This window comes from Mesoplodon bidens (genome assembly GCF_964165515.1).
Source record: "Mesoplodon bidens genome assembly, chromosome: 2".
In the NCBI taxonomy this organism is placed as follows: Eukaryota; Metazoa; Chordata; class Mammalia; order Artiodactyla; family Ziphiidae; genus Mesoplodon; species Mesoplodon bidens.
The window spans coordinates 69,227,434-69,253,006 of record NC_138177.1 but is presented as its reverse complement, the minus strand read 5'-3'; the positions used below and the strand labels follow the sequence as shown (position 1 = coordinate 69,253,006).

The following is a 25,573-nucleotide window of genomic DNA, read 5'->3' as shown; positions in this document are numbered from 1 at the left end:
TTTTAAGCTCTAACAACTTTGCATGGTGATGTTAATTGTATCACTCTCTAAAAACGTATTGATATGTCTCCAGTCAATAACATTCAGGTAACAAAAGACGTATTAATACATCTCTGGTCAATAATGTGTTAAAGGAAGCAAGAGAAAAACAACTAATCACATACAAGGAAAACCCCATAAGACTCTCAGCTGATTTTTCAGCAGAAACTTTACAGGTCAGAAAGAAATGGCAGGATACATTTAAAATGCTGAGAGGAAAAGACTTACCACTTAGCATCTATCCAGCAAGGTTATCATTCAGAACTGAAGGAGAAAGAGTTTCTCAGACAAGGATAAACTAAAAGAGTTCACTACTAAACCAGCCTTACATGAAATGTCAAGGTCTCCTTTAAGCAGAAAAGAAAAGGCAACAACTAGAAATAAGAAAATATATGAGGGACTTCCCTGGTGGTGCAGTGGTTAAGAATCCACCTGCCAATGCAGGGGACACGGGTTCAAGCCCTGGTCCGGGAAGATCCCACATGCTGCAGAGCAACTAAGCCCATGCGTCACAACTACTGAGCTCACGCTCTAGAGCCAGCAAGCCACAACCACTGAGCCTGTGTGCCACAACTACTGAAGCCCGCACACCTAGAGCCCATGCTTCACAACGAGAAGCCACTGAAATGAGCAGCCTGCGTACCGCAACGAAGCGTAGCCCCCACTCACCACAACTAGAGAAAGCCCATGTGCAGCAATGAAGACTCAACACAGCCAAAAATAAATTTAAAAAAAAATTAAAAAGATAAAAAGAAAAAGAAAATACATCAAAGGAAAAATCTCACTGATAAAAGCAAATACATAGTAAAGGCAGTGGATCAGCCACTTAAAAAGCTAGTATGAAAGTTAAAAGACCAGAGAACAGTTGATCCTTAAACAACATGGATCTTAACTGCACTGGTCCACTTACAGTTCTCTTTCACTAAATATGTACAATAATACTACACAGTCTACTGTTGGTTGAATCTGCAGATACGGAACCACAGGTACAGAGAGTCAACTGTAAACTTATATGCACATTTTAGAATGCACAGAGGGTCAGTGTCCCTAACTTCCACATTGTTAAAGGGTGAAGTACAGTATAATCAACTATAATTACAAAAAATAGTTAAGGTATACACAAAATAAAGAGATATTAAATATGAAATAAAATACATAAAATGGGGTACGTGTAAAAATGTAGTGCTTTTACAATGTCTTTGAACTTAAATGACTATCAGCTTAAAATAGACAAATATATATATACAGTTCAATATTTATGAAATTCATGGGAACCACAAACAAAAACTTACAATGGATAGACAACAAATAAAGAGAAACAAATCCAAATGTAACACTAAAGGAATCCATCAAACCACAAGGGAAGAAACCAAGAGAACAAGACAGGAACAGAGAAGAACTACAAAAACAACCAGAAAAAAATTAACAAAATGTCAAAAAGCACATACCTATCAATAATTACTTTAAAGGTAAATGGACTAAATGCACCAACCAAAAGACTTACAGTGGCTGAATGGATAAAAAAAATGAGACCTATCTATATGCTGCCTACAAGAGACTCAAGTCAGATCTAAAGATACACATAGACTGAAAGTGAAGGGATGGAAAAAGATATTTCATGCAAATGTAAAAGAAAAGAAAGCTAGGACATTACTCATATCAGACAAAATAGACTTTAAAACAAAGATCATATCAAAAGGCAAAGAAGGGCATTACATAATGATAAAGGGGTCAATCCAACAAGAGAATATAGCATTTGCAAACATTTATACACCCAACACAGGAGTACCTAAATATATAAAGCAAATATTAATAGAAATAAAGGGAGAAATTGACAATAACACAATAATACTAGGGGACATTACACCCTACTTACATCAATGGACAGATCATATCAACAAGGAAACACTGGCCTTAAACGACACATTAGACCAGATAGAATTAATAGAGAGAGAACAGTCTATCCAAAAGCGGCAAAATACATTATTTTCAAGTGCATATTGAACATACTACAGGACAGATCTCATGCTAGGCCACAAAACACGGCTCGATAAATTTAAGACTGAAATAATTTCAAGTGCCTTTTTCGCCAAAAAAGTATGAAACTAGAAATCAACTACAAGAAGAAAAGTAGAAAAAACACAAACATGTGGAGACTAAACAACATGCTACTAAACAACAAATGAGTCAACAAAGAAATCAAAGAGGAAATCAAAAATACCTGAAGACAAATGAAAATGGAAACACAAGTGTCCAACATCTATGGAACACAGCAAAAGCAGTTCTAAGAGGAAGTTCATAGTGATACAGGCCTACCCCAAGAAACAAGAAAAATCTCAAGCAATCTAAAAGTAGATTAAAAAAACAAAAACAAAATGAAGAACAAGCAAAGCTCAGTGATATAAGGAAGAAATGATAAAGATTAAAGCAGAAATAAATGAAATAGAGACTAAAAAACAATAGAAAATACAATGAAACTAAGAGTTGGTTCTTTGAAAGATAAAATCTACAAACTTTTAGCTAGACTCATTAAAAAAAAAGAGAGCTGTAATAAAATCAGAAATGAAAGAAGAGAAATTACAACTGACAGCACAGAAATACAAAGGACTGATTATAAGAGAATACTACAAACAATGATATGCCAACAAATTAGACAACCTGAATTCCTAGAAACATACAATCTTCCAAGACTGAGTCATGTAGAAACAGAAAACCTGAATAGATCAATTACTAACAAAACTGAATCAGTAATCAACAAACTCCCAAAGAACGAAAGTCTAGGTCCAGATGGCTTCAAAGGTAAATTCCATTTAATGAAGAGTTAATATCTATCCTTTTCAAATTATTCCAAAAATTGAAGAGGAAAAAATACTTCCAAACTCATTTAATGAGGACAGCACTACCTTGATACCAAAACCAGGCAAAGATCATAAGAAACCAAAAATTATAGGCCAATATCCCTGATGAGCATAGATGCAAAAATCCTTAACAAAATACTAGCAAACCGGGCTTCCCTGGTGGTGCAGTGGTTGAGAATCTGCCTGCTAATGCAGGGGACACAGGTTCGAGCCCTGGTCTGAGAGGATCCCACATGCCACAGAGCAACTAGGCCCGTGAACCACAAATACTGAGCCTGCGTGTCTGGAGCCTGTGCTCCGCAACAAGAGAGGCCGCGACAGTGAGAGGCCCACGCACCGCAATGAAGAGTGGCCCCCGCTTGCCACAACTAGAGAAAGCCCTTGCACAGAAACGAAGACCCAACGCAGCAAAAAAAAAAAAAAAAAAAAAAAATACTAGCAAACCAAATACAATGATACATTAAAAGGATAATACACCATGATCAAGCACAATTCATTCCAGGGATGCAAGGATGGTTTAACATCCATAAATCAATGTGATACACCACATTAACAAAATGAAGGGTAAAAATCATATGATCATATCAATAGATGTAGAAAAAGCATTCGACAAAATTTAACATCCACTTATGATAAAAACTCTCAGCGAAGTGGGTATAGAGGGAAAATACCTCAACATAATAAAGGCCCTATGTGACAAACACACAGCTAACATCATACTCAATGGTGAAAAGCTGAAAGCTTTTCCACTAGGATCAGGAACAAGAAAAGGATACCCACTCTCATCACTTCTATTCAACATAGTATTGGAAGTCCTAGCCACAGCAATTAGGCAAGAAAATGAAAAGGCATCTAAATTGCAAAGGAAGAAATAAAACTGTCACTATTTGCAGATGACAATACTATATATAGAAAGCCCAAAAGATTCCACAAAAAAACTATTAGAACTAATAAATTAATTCAGTAAAATTGGAGGAAACAAAATTAATATACAGAAGTCTGTTGCAATATCAGAAAGAGAAATGAAGAAAACAATCCCATTTACAATTGCATCAAAAAAGAATAAAAAACCTAGGAATAAATTTAACCAAGGAGGTAAAAGACCTGTATTCTGAAAACTGTAAGACATTGATGAAAGAAATTGAAGACGACACAAATAAATGGAAAGACATACCATGCTCATGGATTGGAAGAATAAATATTGTTAAAATGTCCATATTACCCAAAGCAACCTACAGATTCAGTGCAATCCCTATCAAAATACCAATGGTATTTTTCATAGAACTAGACAAATACTTCTAAGATTTGTATGGAACCACAAAAGTTGCCAAAGTACCATGGCAATCTTTAGAAAGAAGAAAAAACTGGAGGTATCATGCTCCCTGAAGGGAAACTATATTAGAAATCTATAGTAATCAAAACAGTATGATACTGGCACAAAAACAGACACATAGAGCAATGGAACAGAATAGAGAGCCCAGAAATAAATTCATGCTCACATGGTCAATTAATCTATGACAAAAGAGGCAAAAATATACAATAGGGAAAAGGCAGTCTCTTCAATAAATGGTGTTGGGAAAACTGGATAGCTACATATAAAAGAATCAAACTGAACCACTTTCTTAAACCATGTACAAAAATAAACGCAAAATGGATTAAAGACTTAAATGTAAGACCTAAAACCATAAAACTCCTAGAAGAAAGTGTAGGCAGTAACCTCTTTGACATCAGGCTTAGCAATATTTTTTTGGATATGTCTCATCAGGCAAGGGAAATGAAAATAAACACATGGGACTATATCAAACTAAAAAGCTTTTGTACAGCAAAGGAAACCACCAACAAAACAAAAAGGCAACCTACTGAATGAGAGAAGATATTTGCAAAGAATATATCCGATAAGGGGTTGATATCCAAAATATGAAGAACTCATACAACTGGGACTTCTCTGGAAGTCCAGTGGTTAAGACTCCACACTTCCACTGCAGGGGACCCAGGTTCGAGCCCTGGTCGGAGAACTAAGATCCCACATGCCGTGTGGTGTGGCCAAAAAAAAAAAAAAAAAATCATAAAGAACTCATACAACTCAATATCAAAAATCAAATAAGCCAATTTAAAAATAAGCAGAATACCTGAATAGATATTTTTCCAAAGAAGACATTTAGATAGCCAACAGGCACATGAAAAGGTTCTCATCACTAATCATCAGAGTAATGCAAATCAAAACCATAAGATACCACCTCACATCTAACAGAATGGCTATTATCAAAAAGACAAGAAACAGGGCATCCCTGGTGGCGCAGTGGTTGAGAGTCCGCCTGCCGATGCAGGGGACGCGGGTTCGTGCCCCAGTCCAGGAGGATCCCACGTGCTGCGAAGCGGCTGGGCCCATGAGCCATGGCCGCTGAGCCTGCGCGTCCGGAGCCTGTGCTCCGCAATGGGAGAGGCCATGACGGTGAGAGGCCCGCGTACCGCAAAAAAAAAAAAAAAAAGACAAGAAACAAGTGTTGAGATGGCTTTGGAGAAAAGGGAACCCTTGTGCACCGTTAGTGGGAATTTAAATTGTTGCAGCCACTATGGAAAACAATATGGAGGTTCTTCAAAAAAATTAAAAATAGAACTACCATATATGATCCAGCAATTCCACTCCTGGGTATTTATCAAAAGAAAACAAAAACACTAATTCAAAAAGATATATGTACCCCAATGTTCACTGAAGCACTACTTCCAACAGCCAAGATATGGAAGTAACCTAACTGTCCATCAATAGATGAATGAATAGAGAAGATGTGGTATACATATACAATGAAATATTACTCAGCCATAAAAAAGAATGAAATCTTGCATTTGCAACAACATGGATGGACATGGAGGGTATTATGCTAAGCAAAATAAGTCAGAGAAAAATAAATACTGTATGATTCCACTTATATGTGGAATTTAAAAAACAAATGTACCGGGCTTCCCTGGTGGCACAGTGGTTGAGAGTCCGCCTGCCGATGCAGGGGACACGGGTTCGTGCCCCAGTCCGGGAAGATCCCACATGCTGCGGAGCGGCTGGGCCCGTGAGCCATGGCCAATGAACCTGCGCGTCCGGAGCCTGTGCTCCGCAACGGGAGAGGCCACAACAGTGAGAGGCCCGCGTACCGCTAAAAAACAAAAACAAATGTACAAACAAAACAAAATAGAAACAGACTTTTTATTTTTTTTTGCGGTACGCGGGCCTCTCAGGGCCTCTCTGGACACGCAGGCTCAGCGGCCATGGCCCACGGGCCCAGCCACTCCGCGGCATGTGGGATCTTCCCGGACCGGGGCACGGACCCGTGTCCCCTGCATCGGCAGGCAGACTCTCAACCACTGTGCCACCAGGGAAGCCCGAGAAACAGACTTTTTGATACAAATGGTGGTTGCCAGAATGGAGAGGTAGGGGGACAGATGAAATAGGTGAATGGGATTAAGAGGTACAAACTTCCAGGTATAAAATAGGTATAAAATAAATAAGTCAAGAAGATATAATGTACACATAGGGAATATAGTCAATAATATTGTAAGAACTTTGTATGGTGACAGACGGTAACTGGTCTTATTGTAGTGATCATTTTATTATGTATAAAAATATCAAATAGGGCTTCCCTGGTGGCACAGTGTTAAGAATCTGCCTGCCAATGCAGGGGACACGGGTTCGAGCCCTGGTCCAGGAAGATCCCACATATCATGGAGCAACTAAGCCCGTGCGCCCCAACTACTGAGCCCGCACTCTAGAGTCCATGAGCCACAACTACTGAAGCCCATGCGCCTACAGCCCGTGCTCCGCAACAAGAGAAGCCACTGCAATGAGAAGCCCGCACACCACAATGAAGAGCAGCCCCCGCTTGTCACAACTAGAGAAAGCCCGTGTGCAGTAACAAAGACCCAACACAGCCAAAGACAAAAAATAAAATTAAAATTTAAAAAAAAAAACAAATCACTATGTTGTGAAACTAATAAAATATTTTAAGTTAATTATAACTCAAAAAAAGTTCTATAAAGTAAGAGACATTGTTTTATGCACTGCTAGAATACCAGCACCCAGACTAGGGCTGATACTCAGTATGTATTTGCTAAATGAATGAATAAAACTCAGCTTCTAGCTCCTCAGTCTAGGAACCTCAAGTGTCCAGTATTAGCCTCTAAGTCTCCTAAGAACTAATCAAAGAGAATGGGCTTTAGGGGAACTCCCTGGAGGTCCAGTGGTTAGGACTCAGTGCTCTCACCGCCAAGGGCCCAGGTTCAATCCCTGGTTGGGGAACTAAGATCCCACAAGCCGTGCGGCATGGCCAAAAGAAAAAAAAACAGAGAGAATGGGCTTTATTATTAAATGAATTTTGGTGGATAAAGAACACTATACCAAGAAGGTAAGGGAGTTAAAAAGGAGAAAAGCTTCAACTAGGTGGCTCTGAGACTTCTATTTTTCCTTGTCATCCTACTATATACTTGCTGGAGACAAAGCTAATGGAGAATCACTCTCAAGTCTTATAAACTTTGAACCAAAGGAAAAAAGAGAAGAAATGGCCTTTACCTGCTGCAAAGAGGTTAAGGTTAGGGTGGGCAGCTAGGACCCAGAAACGATCATGGTCCCTGCGGAAGGTCTGAACCCCAGTCCTAGGAAAGTAAAAGGTACACAAAGAAAAATATTAATTTCCAAGGAAACTTCAGCCTATCACATACAAGAGTATTAAGTGGTAGGCCAGCACACTGATTAAAAAGCTAAATCAAGGACAGTGAACTGCATATTCTAAATAAAGACAGTCATGATAAATTCTACCAAGGAATAGAAAGAGGACTTTCAGGGACTTCCCTGGTGGTCCAGTGGTTAAGATTCCAAACTTCCAGTGCAGGGGATTTGGGTTCGATTCCTGGTCTGGGAATTAAGATCCCACATGCCACGTGCAGCATGACCAAAAAAAAAAAGAGGACTTCAAACTGACTCTACTATCTTGGTATTACAACTTCCCCCACTCATCATAATTTTCTACTGTACTGTTTTCATTTAATATTTCTTATTTCTGTAGCTACAGAAGAACCTGCTTAAATTTAGAGGAGAAAAAGAATGTACACAGAAATTTCTATTTCATGGAAGATTTGTAAATGTTGGCTAACACTAGGTCCCTTCGTGTTTTCATAATATATAATTTGATTTTTCTGCATGCTGAGAAACAAAAAGTATTCTAATCTAATTTTTAAAAAGAGAGAGAGTAAGAGGCTTTCCCCTGGGTTTGGTCACACACCACTGTAACCCCCTTACCGTTTAGACATGTCCCAGACTCTGATACTCTTGTCTTCAGAATTGCTGAGGATCAACTCTTGGCGAGGGTGGAAGACAGCACAAGATACATTGTTGTAATGGCCCCGGCAGGTATCAACTTCCCATGCCTTTGATTCTAAAGGACAAAGAAGAATTAGGTCACCACAACTCCCTACTACTTTAAGTTTGGGATTTCAAATTATGACATCCTCTAACCGAATGCTAGGTACTACTACAAAATGTTAAGTTACCAACTCCTTTCTAATAGGGCAATTTTCTTCATTTAAGGCTCTGAATCTTTACATATTTCTTTGTTATTTCATTCTCACCCTCCTATCAATTATAACACCTCTTCTCTGTCATTCTTTATCTCCTTACCCTGCTCTGTCACTAGCTGCCACTATTTTTTGTTTGTTTGTTTATTTTATTTATTTTTTTGCACCAGCCGCCCCCCTAGCTGCCACTATTGAATAAATGGAATCTTCATAGGGCAGGAATGTTATCTGGTTCAGTCACCACTGTTATCTTCAGAACCCTGAACAATGGTTAGTACAAAGTAGGTACTCAATAAATTATTTGTTGAATAAATGAATTCTTATTTTTAATTATGTTCATACTCCTCAAAATGAGGATGCCATCAAAGGAAAAAAAGGGAATAAGGCAATTGTCATGCTCCCAGGATTAGCTTAACAACCTAAGGTAGGAGAATGGGTCACTAAGTCTGGAAAACCTGGCTACTTCACCTTGCTGGCCAGCAGCCAATATTTTAGGTATGGTGATACTGTCACTGGTTCACTCACCGTTCATGCGCCAGATCTTCACTTGACGGTCATCTGCCCCAGATACAATGAGGGGCATAGTGGGGTGGAAGGCAGCCCAGTTAACTCCACGATCATGACCCTGTACAAAAAAAGGTGGCTCTTCTAAACTAAAAAAGTCATTCTTCTTTATATCTGTTACTCAAAGCAAACCAATGGACCATGCTAGTGGTTATAAACGATGTCTCTGATTTTTACTCTTCATGTGAAAAGACTCAAGGGACTGCTGCTCTAAGAGTTGACCATGAGAATTACTACATCTATCTAATAGTATTCCCAAATTCTCATGGGAATTCCCAAATCCTCTACTCCCAAATCCAGCTTCATTTGCATTTGGGATATACGACCTTGTTTTGTTACTTGTCTACTTATATTTTATTTCTCCAACCAGTTACTAGCATCTCAAGAATAAAGGCCAATTTTATAACTTAATGAAGAAATCCTCAAAGTGTGCTCAAGAAACTCTTAGATGAGCTCCAAGAACCTTTCAGGAAATCTGCAGGGTCAAAAATGATTTTCATAATAACACTAAAACATTATTTGCCCCTTTCACTCTTATTCTCTCATGACTGTAGAGTTTTCCAGAGGTTACATGACATGTGATGATGTCACTGCTTTGGTGGCTAAAAGACTTTATCCTTACATAGTCCATGTTTTAAGAGTTCTTGGTTTTAACGTCAAATATGATAAAAATTGACAGATATAATGCACATAAACAAAAACTCTCCAGGGTCCTAAATAAGTTTTAAGAGTATAAAAAGGTCCTCAGACCAAAAAGCTTAAGAACTGCTGATTTTAAGATACCTTTTACCCTATTTATAAGTTTATGCTCTGTATTATAACAGAATCACAGATAAGGTAGTTTCGAATTAGCAGTATTTTTGAGAGGTACCATTCTGCGGTGAAAAGCAGCTCGGTTTGGAGTCAGATAGATCCAAGTTCAAAGCCTAGTTCTTCAACTTACTAGACTTGTGTAGACTTCGGTAAACCACTTAATTTCCGTAAATCTCAATGTTTTCATCTGCAAAATGAGGTTAATAATAGCCCTACCAGTAGATAGCTGTAAGGATTATTTTTTAAAAATCTAGTTTGTTTCCCTTATGCTTTTCTATTTTCCCACCATGCATGCAAGTTACTTACACATGGTTGGTTCTCAATAACTTTGATTAACTATCCTCCCCTTCCCCTTCAAGAGGCTTGACAATGGGCTCTGCTTTGGGATGGTGATGGAGCCTATGCCAGCTTTCATGTTTATAAGATAACATGACTCTCCCTCAGGTAGCACATAAGCTTCATTTCTCTGTTGGCTCACCCACTATTCTATTTTCAGTGCCTCAAACAGTGCCTGGCACTCAGTAAACCCTGCATAAGTCTTTGTTGAAGGAATGAATAAATGAACGGCATATTGTCACTGTTTCCCTGAGAGATAAGTACCTCCAGTACATGCTTCACCACTGCATCCGTAGTTCCAAACAGATCAACCCCAGTTATTCCTCTCACATCCGACTCCACTGCACCAGGGGACAAGTTTTTTTTCCTTAGACCTTTGAAGGGGTAAGGAGTGGGATGAAAAATGTAAACATAATGTTACCAAAAAGAGCACAGAGACAGAAATGCAGAAAGGTACAGTGATAGACTAACATTAAGGAAAAAGAAGGGAAAAAGAAATTTAGAGAGACTAAAGAGAGATGCAAGAGCTCCTATCTATCTCTTTCTAAAACTGTTCGAGGGACTTCCCTGGCGGTCCAGTGGTTAAGACTCTACGCTCCCACTGCAGGGGGCACGGGTTCAATCCCTGATTGGGGAACTAAGATCCCACATGCCATGCGGTACAGCCAAAACAAACAAACAAACAAACAAAAAACAAACAAAACTGTTCAAAATAGTGAAGTACATTCACTATCTTCTCTTCTCCTCCCTTAACAGACCCATTACTGGGTCTTCTTCCCAGAGGAGGACAATCCAAACTTCTGACATAGCTAATTTCTTCAACAAACCTCATCTCAAGAGCTGTCTACTTGAGATAACACCCATTTCCATTCTTCAATATTCTTGAAATGTGGCCTCAAATGGTAAACATTCAATTTCTACTTTCAACTTTATGAAATCTATAGCAACTTTTCTTCTATCATCTCAAAAAGTTTTAAAAGAAAAGTCATTTGAGGAGGCTGCAGCTCAGTGTTTCTCAAACTAGAAGTTTCTAGGCAACTCATGGGGAAGTTCCAAAGGAGTTAAGGAAACTAAAACTATCAAATATAAAACAGCTTATTTGGTGGATGATATTGTAAAACTACAAATTGTGCAAAAAGTGTACTGATATCTTCTTCTTGACTCTTGGGCAGGGGACAAAAATTATTAAAACTGTCATATCCCTTTAAACACTTGCTCAAAAGACTGGTTATAGATCTGAATATATGTATCTTGCTATTAAAACTTTTGGAGACTAAAGGGAGAAATCAGCCCATAATTCAAAAACAACAGAAAAGGACTTCCCTGGTGGCGCAGTGGTTAAGAATCCATCTGCCTATATGTATACATATAACAGATTCACTTTGTTATACAGTAGAAACTAACACAACATTGTAAAGTAATTATACTCCAATAAAGATGTTAAAAGAAAATTAAAAAAAAAAAAAAAAAAAAGAATCCGCCTGCCAATGCAGGGGACACAGGTTTGATCCCTGGTCCAGGAGGATCTCACATGCTGCGGAGCAACTAAGCCCATGTGCCACAGCTACTGAGCCCGTGTGCCACAACTACTGAAGCCCATGCACCTAGAGCCCGTGCCCTGCAACAAGAGAAGCCACTGCAATGAGAAGCTCGCCCACCGCAACAAAGAGTAGCCCCCACTTGCCGCAACTAGAGAAAGCCTGCACGCAGCAACAAAGACCCAACGCAGCCAAAAATACAGATAGATAGAAGGATAGGAAGAAACAAAATGAAAAAAAAAAAACAAAACAAAAAAGACACCAGAATAAGGAGAGTCTTATTTGTATAGGGCCCACATTTATGGCTCAACCACAACCTGTCTTTAAAATTTGATATTTTGTGCTACAGTCAGAATCAAAATTACAGTAACACTACTACCTTACAGGTGAAAAGCACTTTGTGGTTTTCAAAGCTGATCTGGGTAACGACGCTTTGAGGTAGGCAAGCAGGGATAATTAATTATACCAGCTTACAGAGAGAAAATAGAATTGGGACTAAAATCCTATCTTTTGGAGTATTTGGGGGTGGGGGGAGAGGAAGATGAAACTACCTGGTACTTATAAAGTAAAAAAACCAAATATCTGTAATAGGGGGGAAATAAAAGCTATCACTTAAAATAAAACCTACACGGTTATAAGCCTAAATTTTGGCACCTGTAAGAAAATACAAAAAATTAAGTTCAATGATTGCATTTATCTTCATTGTTTTAAAATTACAATGTACCTCTTCTAGTACAGTGGCACCTAAACATCAGCATTAGAGAAGCAAGTGCCTAAAAGGACATGACAGGTTTAATTATCTTGTACTCTGCCCAGGATAAGCATTTAGCCAACAGGTAGAAAGAAATAAAACCAATGCTTTAAAAAAAATTCATTCCCCTAACGCTTCAAAAACACATCATCACAGGGATGTCTCCTTTCACTTATTTCATTTATCCCTTTAATGGGATCTGTCAACTTTTTCTAATGAGTCTGGTGTAGGAAACAGATTCAAAGGAAGATATAAAGACAGACAGCTGCGAGGAACTTCACCTCCAACAAGCTTCAACAAACACATTAAAAGGAAAGCTGTATGACAGAATGGAAGCCTTTGTTGCACTTGCTTGTAATGATCCAGGAAAAGGGGAAGAGCAAAAACAGAGAGATGAATAGTGACAGGCAGTGAAAAGATACTTAGAGAAGAAATATTTGAGCCTTCGACAAGCTACTCACTAGGACTGAACGACAGATGGAAAATTTCTACAGCAGCTACTCAGATCCAGAGGGAGGGGAGGACACACTCAGAATGGACCAGTTTGATGCACACTTCCCAGTGGGAACCAGGGGAAGTAGTAAAAAGAGAGGGATGAGGACAGGATTTGGCAGCAAATTAATACTTTTTTAGTAGTCATTTCAAAGATTAAGACTGAATTACATGGGCTTGACATGCAAAAGTATAAGCACATTAAAATAATTTCACTGTCAGTTTACTTGGAAGCTCAAGCTAAAAAAGTAACCTATCTTTTAAATCTAGGTTGTAAATATATTCCCTTTTAAACAAATATTTTTTGCCAGGCTAATACAAAAGATCAAGTTAAGCTAAGCCCTGTGGGTTAATCCTAATGGGAGGGGTATCAAGAAGACAGGTTTTCCTTTAAGACCTCTGTTTTCTTATTATTTACTTAGTTCAGAGAGTGTCCCCGTTCAAAGAGAGTCACTCAGAAAGATTAGAATTTTCACCAGTCCTCTAAATTTGAGGGTTTTTGTTCTCTGACTCAGAACTAACTTTTTCCCTCCTGGAAGCACTGGAAATATTAACTCTGGTTCCTAACAGAGCTGACTGCTAATTTCTCTTCCTGTGTTGAGATTTATTTGAACCCAGGCAAAATAACTCTGCTAAAAAGAGTATGCTGACTTCCAGAAAAGGAAAGAATGCGTAAGTCGAACCCAAAAGCTCCTTCCACTTGGTTAAATACCAAAGCATCTCCTTCCACTCTGGTTAAGGGGTTACTGGAAATCAAGAGAGTTGTGAGTATAGAAAAACACTTAGAAACGGTAAAGAGAGAATTAACGTTAGTAACATTAGTACAAAATTTCAGTATCACATATACTAGGTATAGCAACTGTAATGTTATTACATAGTAATCTATGCACTTTACACATTCAAGAGCAAGCATAAACCCCAAATGGGGTCAGACCCTCTCCCTCTCTTCTCTGATTTAGGGCCTTTGATTCTGATGCAAATATGTTTTCCTACGAAAGTGAAGAAAAGGATTTCTTGCCTTGGGCATTTCATGATGACCAAAGAGAATCCATTCACCTAAGTGCCCCAAATTGCTTTAGCTAGGCCACAGGGAACCTGCTCTGCCAGAATCAGGTGGCATAACAGTACTCTTAAGAGTGGAGCAGTATAAGGTCCCTCCAACCTGATGCACTATGAAAGAATTAAGCCCCAGTGGCCAAAGCACCAGTTTATGCATGTAACAAATTAACTTCTCTATGACCTAGAATGGCATTACCTGTATACCATTCTTAGAAGAACTGAGAAAACAGTCACTCAAAGTGTTTGAGTAGCACATAATTCTCTCACAGATCCCCAGTTGGGAAAGGCTATTCTAAGTAATTGCCCCTGATCAGCTGGAACAGCATGACCTGGGATCCAACCCCATCAGGCTCCCATATCCTGAGACAGAGAGGGTGCTTTGAATGCGTGCACAGTGAAAAACCATGGAAAGCCATAGCTAGGTTACTGCGTGAGTGAAGAGTAAGCTCCCTGGTACTAGCAGTGAGGAGAGGACACAGGCTCACAGTGCCTGTACCTAACACCTTCCGCTGGCATGGCTGGTCACATCTGGGTGTACTTCAAAAAGCCTAGCCAGTCTGACGAAAAACTGCAATGGCAAAAGCCCTAGCAGAAGAGAGGACGACTGCCCTATCTCCAAGACAATCTTGTTTATACCACTCCCTTCTAATTCTGAACCTTTGAAACTGCAAACACAGCATGATGCAGAGGTTCTACTTCCAACTGTCCTCATCTTCCCCTTGGCTTGTCTCTACACTACATGAATCTTAAACACCTGCTATTATAACATTTCAAGTGCTGCACACAGGAATCCAAATTGTCTAACTTGCTTGTTAAAACAGCAAGTATCATGCTGCCCCAGCCCACCATGCCACAAGGAGTTGGGAAAAGTTATCAACTTCCTTTATTACCACAAAGAACCAGGCAAGGACCTATGAGGAGTCCTTCTTTTTACAGAATTGAAACAGTGTTCTGTGGTCTAGTCATAGACCTTTCAGAGAACCCCATCTCTAAGAATTTCTAAGGCAACAAGCAACTAGAAACAATTCAGGAAGTGATAAGTAAATTTAACTGGGCAGAGAACCATAGCATTTAGAATTTCATTTCCCTGTTCCAGCAAAGCACTTCCATTTTTCCAGCATGTCAATCTCATAGGTACAGTCCTTCCTCTGCATTTAAATTCTCAGTTCTCCTCTATAAAGCACTAAAAATTTAAATCCTTATCCCAAAATCAAGATACTGTATACAAACTGTGAAAGGAGGGATTATCAGAACTATCCAAAATCTACAAGTTATTTTTCATCCTAGAAGTCTGCCATTTAAAAGGTTTTCTGGATGTGAAAATCCCTCCTCCAACCCTCATGCTCCTTACACTAGAAGATACATAATAGAAGGATTTTCCTATTTCTAAATGAAGCCACAGGATCCAAGAGCCCTGCACTAATCTACTCCCAAAATTCATTTTTGTCAAAGATTTTTTTTATTTTAGTGGAAAGCTTGATTCTTAAACAAATACTCCCTAAAACTGAACTAACTAAAAGGTGAAATTTTCTTCAAATTAAAATGAATTTTCTAGAGCAGCCACTTTTCTTAGAATACCTCTAACATGAAAAACCATCAAAGCAGATTTAATACCCTCAAAATCAAAGACACTATTATATGAGAACAGAATATTCTAAGTTTTTCTATTCTAAGCCAACTACCCTCACTATTTTAAGCAATTGCAGTTTTGCGCCAGACACCACTAGGTTGTCCCCTGAACTTGGGCAGCTCACCAGAAATATCCCAAACGCGCACAGTCTGGTCCAGGCTGGCTGATACAACCAGGTCTTCTGAGGGGTGGAACTGAGCACACATTACATAATGATTGTGCCCCGTTAACACACTGCAAGAGGAAAAAAGAAAGACAATACCAAATTAGAGGCAGGAATCTACAGATTCCTACATGCTAAATACCATGTTCCATATGGAGCAGGTGCAGGTCCAATTATACTTTTTTGGAGGCAAAGGTAAGTCATCCTAACAATTCTGAACTAATAATAATAAGCAAGGTCAGCTGTTCCAAGAGTGGCTCTCTTCTTGCCTGTAACGTTTTAGTATTTACATATTACTAATTTCAGGAGAACTGAGACTGTACAGCTTTCCTCTCAGATTAGATGCATTAAAATACCAAAATAGATGAAATCTTAGTAATTCATACTGGAAGCTATGTTAGATTTTAGTGGGGTATCCCTCTTAAAGGCCATAACTTTAAATGGTCCTTACATACTTATGGAAAGCTCTACACCCAAATACAAAGCAGGACAGAAGTCTAGATCTTGACTCAGGTTTCACAGGAACAGAACTGAAAACCAGCCAAAAATTTTGTTCTAAAAGCCTAGCTATATGACCTCCTTTGCCTGGTAAGAAATGACCAGTAAATCCAGGTTCATATATTACTAATGAGATTGCTTCTGTATTTATCATTTTATACACAAGAGTGTCTTACAAATATAATCAGTAATTAATCAGTGGACATAGCCCATTAGTGAAGGGAGATGATTATTCTGAAGAGAAGCTGATTATGAAAATACTAGGAAATGAAAGTTTTTTGAGCTCTCTGTCTCCTGCTTTACCAGACACAGGTCCTAGACTGCCAGTTCCACACTCGGATGGTCTGATCATCTGAAGCACTCAGAATCCAAGGATATTCCTGAAAAATATTCCAGACAAAGGGTTTGAACATGAAACAAATGTGTTCTTCCAGGCTGCTGTAACCCATTTCTCTCTTTGGAGGAAATATTCCGTTGCCTAACGTCTCAGCTAGTTTCTAAACGATTTTGATTTATCAGGCTAGTTATCTATTCCTCCTTACCATTCTACCAGCTTTTCCCAACTTCGCCACTTTCAGCTATAAGGTTTAAGAGTGGAAGCCAGACATAATAGATTCTCAGAGGCAAATAGTATAACACATTTTTACATTTACTTTTACATATGTGCATATGTATATATGATTTATATTTATAAATAATCTTGTAAATTAAGATCTTGTGAAAGGATCTCTTCTCTTTAACCCTAAGATTGGAACATTGTTTGTTTTTTTAATAAATTTATTTATTATTATTTTTTAAAAATTTTGGCTGTGTTGGGTCTTCCTTGCAGTGCGTGGGCTTCTCATTGTGGTGGCTTCTCTTGTTGCAGAGCATGGACTCCAGGCACGCGGGCTTCAGTAGTTGTGGCTCTCGGGCTCTAGAGCACAGGCTCAGTAGTTGTGGCACACGGGCTTAGTTGCTCCATGGGATCTTCCCGGACCAGGGCTCAAACCCATATCCCCTGCATTGGCAGGCAGATTCTTAACCACTGCACCACCAGGGAAGCCCCTGGAATACTGTTTTAAAGTCTGACTTCTCCCTGTCAGACCATCCAGTCTCAAAAAATTCCCAAGTCTCAGTAAACAAAGCAGAAAGTAACGTGTAAAAACAATTCAGCCCTTTTAGAGTCTTCAAGCTTTTTAAGAAAAGGAAGTATTTCTTAGTCACAGTTGTATCTCCAGTGTTTAGCAATGAACTTAATAAGTACAAGGTACACATATACTTACTAAACTGAAAAAATAAAAGGAAATAAGCTTTTCATAACTTTCCAGCTGAACGGCAACTTGTTCTAGGCAAGAGCCTTCAGCAAGTCCTGAATGGCAATGACAATTAGTTCCTTCTGAGTAAATTATCTTATTGAATGGCCCTCATTCTCAAATGTTTCAGCTATAATTTTAGCATTCATCGTCTCCTATTCTATCCTAAAATTTTTTTAATTTTAAAAAAGGAAATAAAGTATTATTAGCCAGGAATTTATTGTTTATTTCATTATATTCTTTCTTACTTAATTCAAGAGACTTAGTTTACTCAGAGTCAAGGAATAGTAGAAGTTAATTCTAATAGCATGTAATTATAGAGAAATCCAGTCAGGTTGGGACTAGATTAAGAGGTTGGGAGTCTCTAATCTGTAACTCAGTATCTGTCTACTGTAATACCTAACAGATCAAGAAAGGTAGTAAGCTTGGCTAAAGGAATAGCCTCTACCAGACCCTAAAATCCTAACATGACTGTTAATGTTTCAAAACATTTGTTAGCTCATCAAAATGGCATCTTACCTTGACCTTCCTCTAGACACACTATTTATTAATACCCTACATGTGATTAGACTGCAAACTTTTGTGTGCTAGCTCAGCAAACCTAAAATCAAATCTCTGCTTTTCCCTACAGAGAATCAATGCCTTCTTCATAAAGCCCACTGAACCCAATTAAATTAAATTCAAATATAACCCTGAGTGCTTCCTCTTGCAGAAGGAAACAAAGCAGAAAGGTCAACAACACCTCACAGATCCTAGAAGAACCAATAACATAATTCTGTTATCAAAGCATGGATGCTTGAGGAACAAGTAGAAGATTCCTACAGGGAAACTGAAGAATGCTCTAAAACAAAGCCACAATGGCTACTTACATGATGAAAAAACGTAGTGCGGATGTAGTCTAAGTGCCCGAGCAATGTGAAGAGACAGCGCCGAAGCTTGTAATTCCAAACCTGCAAAGAGAAAAATTCAACTAAGGAATAGGACATAAGGTCTTGCGCCTCTATAAGGCCCAGGTTTCTCAATAAACAAGTTTGGATTTATATTTTGGCCTTTTTAAATAGGTAAGAATCTTGATAGGGAATCTTGTTTAAGGTTTGAGGGGAAAAGACCATGAATGAAAATATAAGTCAGCTAAACAAAATGTGGGGAAGGAAAAAGGGCAAGGTTAGGGAAACCTAAAGATAAAATTATGGAAAGGTTTTTCTTTTTTTCTGGGAAGAAACCATCTGTATTTGATAACATAAGACAAAATGCTTATCTAAGGCTCAACTTGAAATTCTTCTTTCTACTGCACTATTGTGTTCTTAGCTTGAATACAGATCCCTTACTTAGTGCTTACCTATCACCTTAGCTCAGGATAAGAAAAAGTAGGATGGATATGACTGCAAAGGAAACAATGATATAATATACAGCATCATCTTTTGTTAGACTCCTAACTTGATGGCAAATAATGCCCATACATTCATGGTCTGTACTCATCTATCATGCAAACATATTTTAACTCATCACTATGGAAAATACTGCATTGCTCAGTTAGGCTGAGCTAAGCAGAAAAACATCTTATTCAGATAAGAAATTAAGCCAACTACCAAAGTATCAGGCATCAATGGACACAACTGAGGAAGACGCTGAAACCAGGACCATAAGTGTACGACAGCTCACACTTCCCATCCAGAAAAACTCCCAAAAATGTAAAAATAAGAGGTCAGATGCCTTTTTTTCCTTCTATAACATTTAACACTTGTTTATAATCTATCTAGGCCAGCCTGTTACTATTCTTTCCTATTTTTACTTAAAAACTGTTAAATTTTCTTTCATAAATCACAAAAGGTAATCCTATTTCCTGTAACAAATCTGAATAACCCTTAAGTCTGACTGTCCAAAAAAGAATGTAAGCTCCCTAAAGGTGGGGTCCTTGTCCATCATGCTCAACACTATACCCCTAGCACCTAACATAGCAGCTAACACTTAGTACATGCTCAAAAGGTATGTGCAGCAGAAATGTGAAAAGGTAAATAACATGAAAAGTGAAAATATTCCAATACCTTCACCTTCATCTGTTGAGTCATCTATAAATAAATATACATGTACACAGTGGAGTTTGAGTTTCACACAAAAATTAGATCATACCATAAATACTATTCTGTAACTAGCTTTATTTCCTCTTATAGAGTTCAGTATTTTAAACTTTCATATTTCTAGCTTCAAATTGTCTTGACTCCTTTATAGTCTTCTATCAAATTCCAGCGCTGTGAATTCTGAAAGGCCTATAGGGTTTTTAGACCTTGGCCATTTGTAATTCCTGTCTTACTCTTTGTAAATCAGGATTATACTAATATTGCATTTATCTGGGTATTGCAAACAATATGATGGTCCATAAACATAACTTTTCAAGATAATCCCACTTTCATTAGAGAAATATAAATTTAAACCACAGCATAATAGCAGTACACACCCAACAGCTAGCTAATTCATTTAATATCAGCTTTAAGATATAATTCAAATCCCATCTAATTCACCCATTTAAAGTATAGAATTCAGTGTTTTTTTAATACGTTCATAGTTGTTCAACCATCAGCACAATAAATTTTAGAACATTTCATCACCCCCAAAAGAAAACTATACCCATTAGTAGTCCTCATTTTCTCCCAACCCCCCACCAAACTCCAGAAAACCATTAATCAACTTTCTGTCTCTACTGATTTGCTCTACTGATCTGGATATTTCGTACAAATGAAAGATAACTGCTTTTCAAAAATTTAATGATTTGGGGAAAAAATTTTTTTTCTTCAATGTCACTCAGTCTTTTTCTTAAACAGATCATAAGGAACCCAAGTTAACCATTCTTAATACTTAATGGTCATCACTTTACTAGAAATATTACAAGGAAGTGATACCCTTAGGAGCTTTTGAGGCCTATCAGGTGATTTGAACTTCCACTAACTGCCCCCAGGATCAGTGCCTAAAACCTAGAAACCAGAAAGAACTGTCCTTCCTATAATTCTAATGCCTCTTTTCTCTACAGGCAGCTGTCACTTTTCACGCCTGTCACCTAAGTTCTACTGTATAATTTATAACTCCCTGAGGTAGCTTCTGAAGACTATTTTTTTCATGAAGTAAATTTTTCTGGTTTAGTTAGATACATCCATCTCCTCTCCCATTTATTTGTTTGTTTATTCATTTATTTATGGCTGCACTGGGTCTTCACTGCTGCGCACGGGCTTCCTCTAGTTGCAGTGAGTGGGGGCTGCTCTTCGTTGCGGTGCGTGGGCTTCGCATTGCAGTGGCTTCTCTTGTTGTGGAGCACAGGCTCTAGGCATTCGGGCTCAGTAGTCGTGGCTCGTGGGCTCGAGCGCAGGCTCAGTAGTTGTGGCACACGGGCTTAGCTGCTCCGCGGCATGTGGGATCTTCCCAGACCAGGGCTCGAACCTGTGTCCCCTGCATTGGCAGGCGGATTCTTAACCACTGCACCACGAGGGAAGTCCTATTTATTTATTTGGTTGTGCCATGTCTTAGTTGCGGCATGTGGGTTCCTTAGTTGCGACCGGCGGGCTCCTTAGTTACAGCTCACAGGCTCCTTAGTTGCAGCTCACCGGCTCCTTAGTTGTAGCACACGGGCTCCTTAGTTGTGGCATGCATGTGGGATCTACTTCCCTGACCAGAGATGGAACCCAGGCCCCTGCATTGGGAACGTGGAGTTTTAACCACTGTGCCACCAGGGAAGTCCCCCATCTCCTCTCCATTTTTAATGTTACTGCCTAAGCTCATGCTCTGTTCATTTCCCACATGGACTTTTATAAGAGTCTCCTAACTAGTATCTGCCTCCAGTCTTCCCAATTCATCCAATCTTTTCTCTATACCGCCACTCAAGTAACCTTTTCAAAAAAAATGTGAATCTGATGTCACTCCTCTACTTAAACGCCTTTAATGACTCATTGTTTTTTGTATGATAACATCTAAACTTCTGAGCACTACAAAGAGATACTCCATAATTTGGCCCTTCTTCTGCTCCTTCTCTCATCTTTTGTCTAGATTTTATCCACACAAAACTAATTCGTTTCTCAAATGTATCCAGCTATGTCATACCTTTTGGTCTTTGTACCCAGATTGTCCTTCCCTACTTCACTTTGGTTATCTCTCTATTGTATTACTCACTAAACTGTACATGCTATTATTTGGGTATATATTTAACTCCTCCATTAGAATAAAAGCTCCTTGAGAGCAGAAATCATTTCTTATTTATTTCTGAATTCCAAAAATATAAAACAGTGCCTGCTACACAGTAAGCGTTCAATAAATGTCTGCTGGATAAGTGCTCTGGATAATGTCAAAAGCCTGAGCTCTGTATGAAGGAGATGTCTGGGTTTTTAGTCCCTTCCATAATTCCCAAACTTCACATTGCCTGTCTTTTACTCCCAGTCATGACAGACCCTCTATACCTTAATCTTATAGTCATCTCCTCCAGAGACAAACAGTGGCTGCTGCTTATGGAAGTCAATGCCTCGTACTGGACCTGGGGAAGAAGGCAGGCAATACACGTTAAAGAGAGTTACGCTTCCTAGTCTCTAAGGTGATTCTTATTCAGAATTTTCCAGTTCTATCCCTCCCATGTTCTATAATCCTAAAAAAAGTTGAAACTACTCCAGAAGACAATAAATATTTATATCTCTTTTAGCTTCCTCCTAGAAACTGTTATCTTACCATCATGTTCATCAAACTTGTCAATGAGGGTACACATCCGATAGTCCCATAACTGAATGACCCCATTGTGTAAACTGGTCAGGATCCAGGGTCTCTTGGGGTGAAAACTGAGTCCTGGGGGAAAAAAAAACAGACAATGATCCAATGAGCTAAATAAGCCCCACGATGTCACCTTCTGCCAACTCTGATAAGAAAACAGGACAGCTAGGTTGACCCTAGGTTCATACATTCATTGATTGGATGCCACACATTGTGAATTTTATGGTATTAACGTGCTGGATTTTTTGTTATATTTCTTTAGATACTGTTGGGCTTTGGTTTAGGATGCAGTTACTTGGAATTAGTTGATCCTTTTGAGGCTTGCTTTTTTTTTTTTTTTTTTTTTGCGGTACGCGGGCCTCTCACTGTTGTGGCCTCTCCCGTTGCAGAGCACAGGCTCCGGACACGCAGGCTCAGCGGCCATGGCTCACGGGCCCAGCCGCTCCGCGGCATGTGGGATCTTCCTGGACCGGGGCACGAACCCGTGTCCCCTGCATCGGCAGGCGGACTCTCAACCACTGCGCCACCAGGGAAGCCCCGAGGCTTGCTTTTTAAGTTTTGTTAGGATGGGTCCATAGCAGCCTTTAGCTTAGGTCTAATTTGGCACCACTATTAAAGCAATACCCATTTGAAATCTCTATATCATGCCCTATAGTATCAGGAGGTCTATATTGGCCAGTATGTGAGCTCAATATGGGATTGTTCTGCCTTCTCCTCTCTAGTGGTTCTTTCCCAGGCTTTGGGTCATTTCTTCACATGCATGTGCAGATTAGTACTCAAAGGCCTGACAGCATCCCCTGCAGAACTCTAGGGTTCTCTGTGCAGCTCCCTCTTCTCTAGTATTTTGCCCAGCAACTTCTAGCTATCTTGACTTCCCTGAACTCTAAACTCTGTCTCCTCAGTGAGACCACGGGGCTCTTCCCCCCTCCCTGTACTGCAGCCTGGAAACTCTCTCCAGGTAGTAAGCTAAAACAATCATAGGACTCATCTTGTTTATTTCCCTTCTCTCAAGAATCACTCTCGCACTGCCTGTTGTCCAATGTCTGAAAACCTTTGTTTCACACATTCTGTTCAGTTATGCAGGTATTTAAGGTGGGAAGATAAACCTGGTCTCTCTTACTCCATCATGACTGGAAATGGAAGTCCACAGAAGTAACAACTGCTAACAGTTTGGACTGTAGTCTTTCAGGTTTTTAATGCAATCCACATCATTTTATGAAAATGGAGATAACATTATAATGTTCTGCAAACTTCCTTCCTCACTTAACTGAATACAATGGATCTCATTACATTTAAGTACATATAAATGTAGACTCATTCTTTTTAATAACTGCAAGGTATAAATGCACCACATTTTAAAATTATTCTACTCATGGGCATTTAAGTTTTTTCTCCTAACTTTTATCTACCAGAAAATAGGACCTAAGGAAGATGCTTCCACACATAATCTACCCTATTTGCATTATTACTGGTTTAGGCTAAAGACTGGAAATGAGATTGTTCAGGAATAGGGTATGTGCATTTAACATTTTGGTAGATACTATCTGATTGCAAAAAGACTGCATCAACATACAGTCTCGCCAAGTTTCTGAAGGTACCCATTTTGCACACATTGGTCAACATGGGATGTTATCACCTATTTGTTGTTTTGCTTGCTTTACTAATCTAAGACCACTTCTTTCATTATTATTGAGATAAAGAGTATTTTCATTTATTGAACGTTTTTATTTCTTCTTCTAAACTTTCCATTAGGTTGTTCATTTCCCCCGCCCCCCCCCTCGTTATATACAGGAACACTCATTAATGGATATTTACTCTCAAATATTTTGATATCCTTCCCCCCGCCCCGACTTTCCTTCCCTACTGCCCAATAAGAAATTAGGAGAAGAGAAAACTCGAGGATTATAAAGACCCATTTCAAGTATCCAGGAATTCTTAATGGTACTCTTCTTCATAACCAAGATTCCCAAGAGACTTAGAATTCGCTCAGAATCTATTCTTACATTAATAATGGCATCCAGTTTCTGAGCTATCGAGTCTACGCCAGTCACCTTTCATATAGTTTCTCATTTTAATTCTCTCTATAAAAGAATTCACATATTACACATTACACATATTACATATTACATATTCACATGTTACAGATGAGGAAATAGATTTAGAAATGTTAAGTTGCCCAAGGTAGTGCAGTTCGTTACCGAATGTTTCAGGATTCCAAAGCAAGCCCACCTGACTACAAACAGCAAATTTCTAACCACTTTGCTATGCTACATTTAAAAAAAATTTTATTTTATGTTACTAAATATTCAAGATACAAATCTTTTCCCCAAGTCTCTGCTTTCTCATTCTAACATTCTAAGAGACTACTATTGCAATTTCAGTTGTTTGTCCTCCACCTCCATCCACTGATGCACAAGTTTTAGAGTTGTCATATTCAGGAAATAAAAATAAAGATGCCCAGTTAAATTTGAATTTCAGATAAAAAGTGAACAATACTAAAAAGTTATTCGCTCTTTATCTGAAATTCAAATCCAATTTGGCATCCTCTATTTTATCTGGCAACCTGTGCAAACTAAGACTTAACAATGTCCTGTTTCCAGGTAGGCAACAGAGCCCAGTGGAGGCACTGGAGGTTGATATGGTGCAGCCCAAGGCCTCCTTAAGAGAGATAGCCAGTGCTCGTCTCCGAAAAACCTAGAGTTGGACACGAATAGCAGAGGTCGAGACTCGATCCCCAGGGCCACTCTCTACAACACAGTCATCAAAAAACCAACAGGTCACAGGGCCTTGGGAGCAGAATAAAAGTCGCGGCACAGGCCCCAGGAGAGGAGGGGAGGAGGAGCGAAGCTAAGGAACCTCCTGCGGTTCGTTAACCACTACAGGAAAATCAAATCCCGAGGGCACGCTAAAGGAGACAGGACTGCAGGTGAACGGCCCGCCAGGCCTAACCTCCCTCGGTGCCATCTTCCTCTGGTTCGCACGGTGGGCCCAATTCAGCCCGTTAAGTCTACCTTCTCTCTCTTCCCCGGTGACAGCGCCGCCCCTGACATCCAGCCTCCGTTCTCCCCCTTTTAATCTCCATTACCTTTGACCCGCGCACTCTTGGTCTCGAATTTGGTTAGCATCCTTCAGATCTCCGGCTTCAACCTGTTAATCCGAGCCCTGACACTCCCTGCTGTCCCTTGGTTGCCTCCACGTCAGCGTCCCTCAGCCGCTACTCCCGGAAGTTCCTCAGACACGA

At 39.2% G+C, this 25,573-nt stretch overlaps 1 protein-coding gene across 1 annotated transcript in view; it reads right to left on the bottom strand.

The window, feature by feature from the left end:
* COPA (COPI coat complex subunit alpha) overlaps positions 1-25,561 on the bottom strand; it is a 50,873-nt gene extending 25,312 nt beyond the window's left edge. Inside the window, exons 1-10 of the mRNA XM_081225902.1 lie at positions 25,418-25,561; positions 22,294-22,407; positions 22,032-22,105; positions 18,462-18,542; positions 16,601-16,677; positions 15,761-15,870; positions 10,431-10,540; positions 8,979-9,078; positions 8,179-8,314; positions 7,453-7,535 (exon numbers count right to left, since the gene is read on the bottom strand). Coding sequence (XP_081082028.1) covers positions 7,453-7,535; positions 8,179-8,314; positions 8,979-9,078; positions 10,431-10,540; positions 15,761-15,870; positions 16,601-16,677; positions 18,462-18,542; positions 22,032-22,105; positions 22,294-22,407; positions 25,418-25,457 — 925 coding nt within the window. The 5' untranslated portion in view covers positions 25,458-25,561. The remainder of the gene's footprint in view (positions 1-7,452; positions 7,536-8,178; positions 8,315-8,978; positions 9,079-10,430; positions 10,541-15,760; positions 15,871-16,600; positions 16,678-18,461; positions 18,543-22,031; positions 22,106-22,293; positions 22,408-25,417) is intronic.
* Between the last annotated feature and the right edge of the window lie 12 nt (positions 25,562-25,573).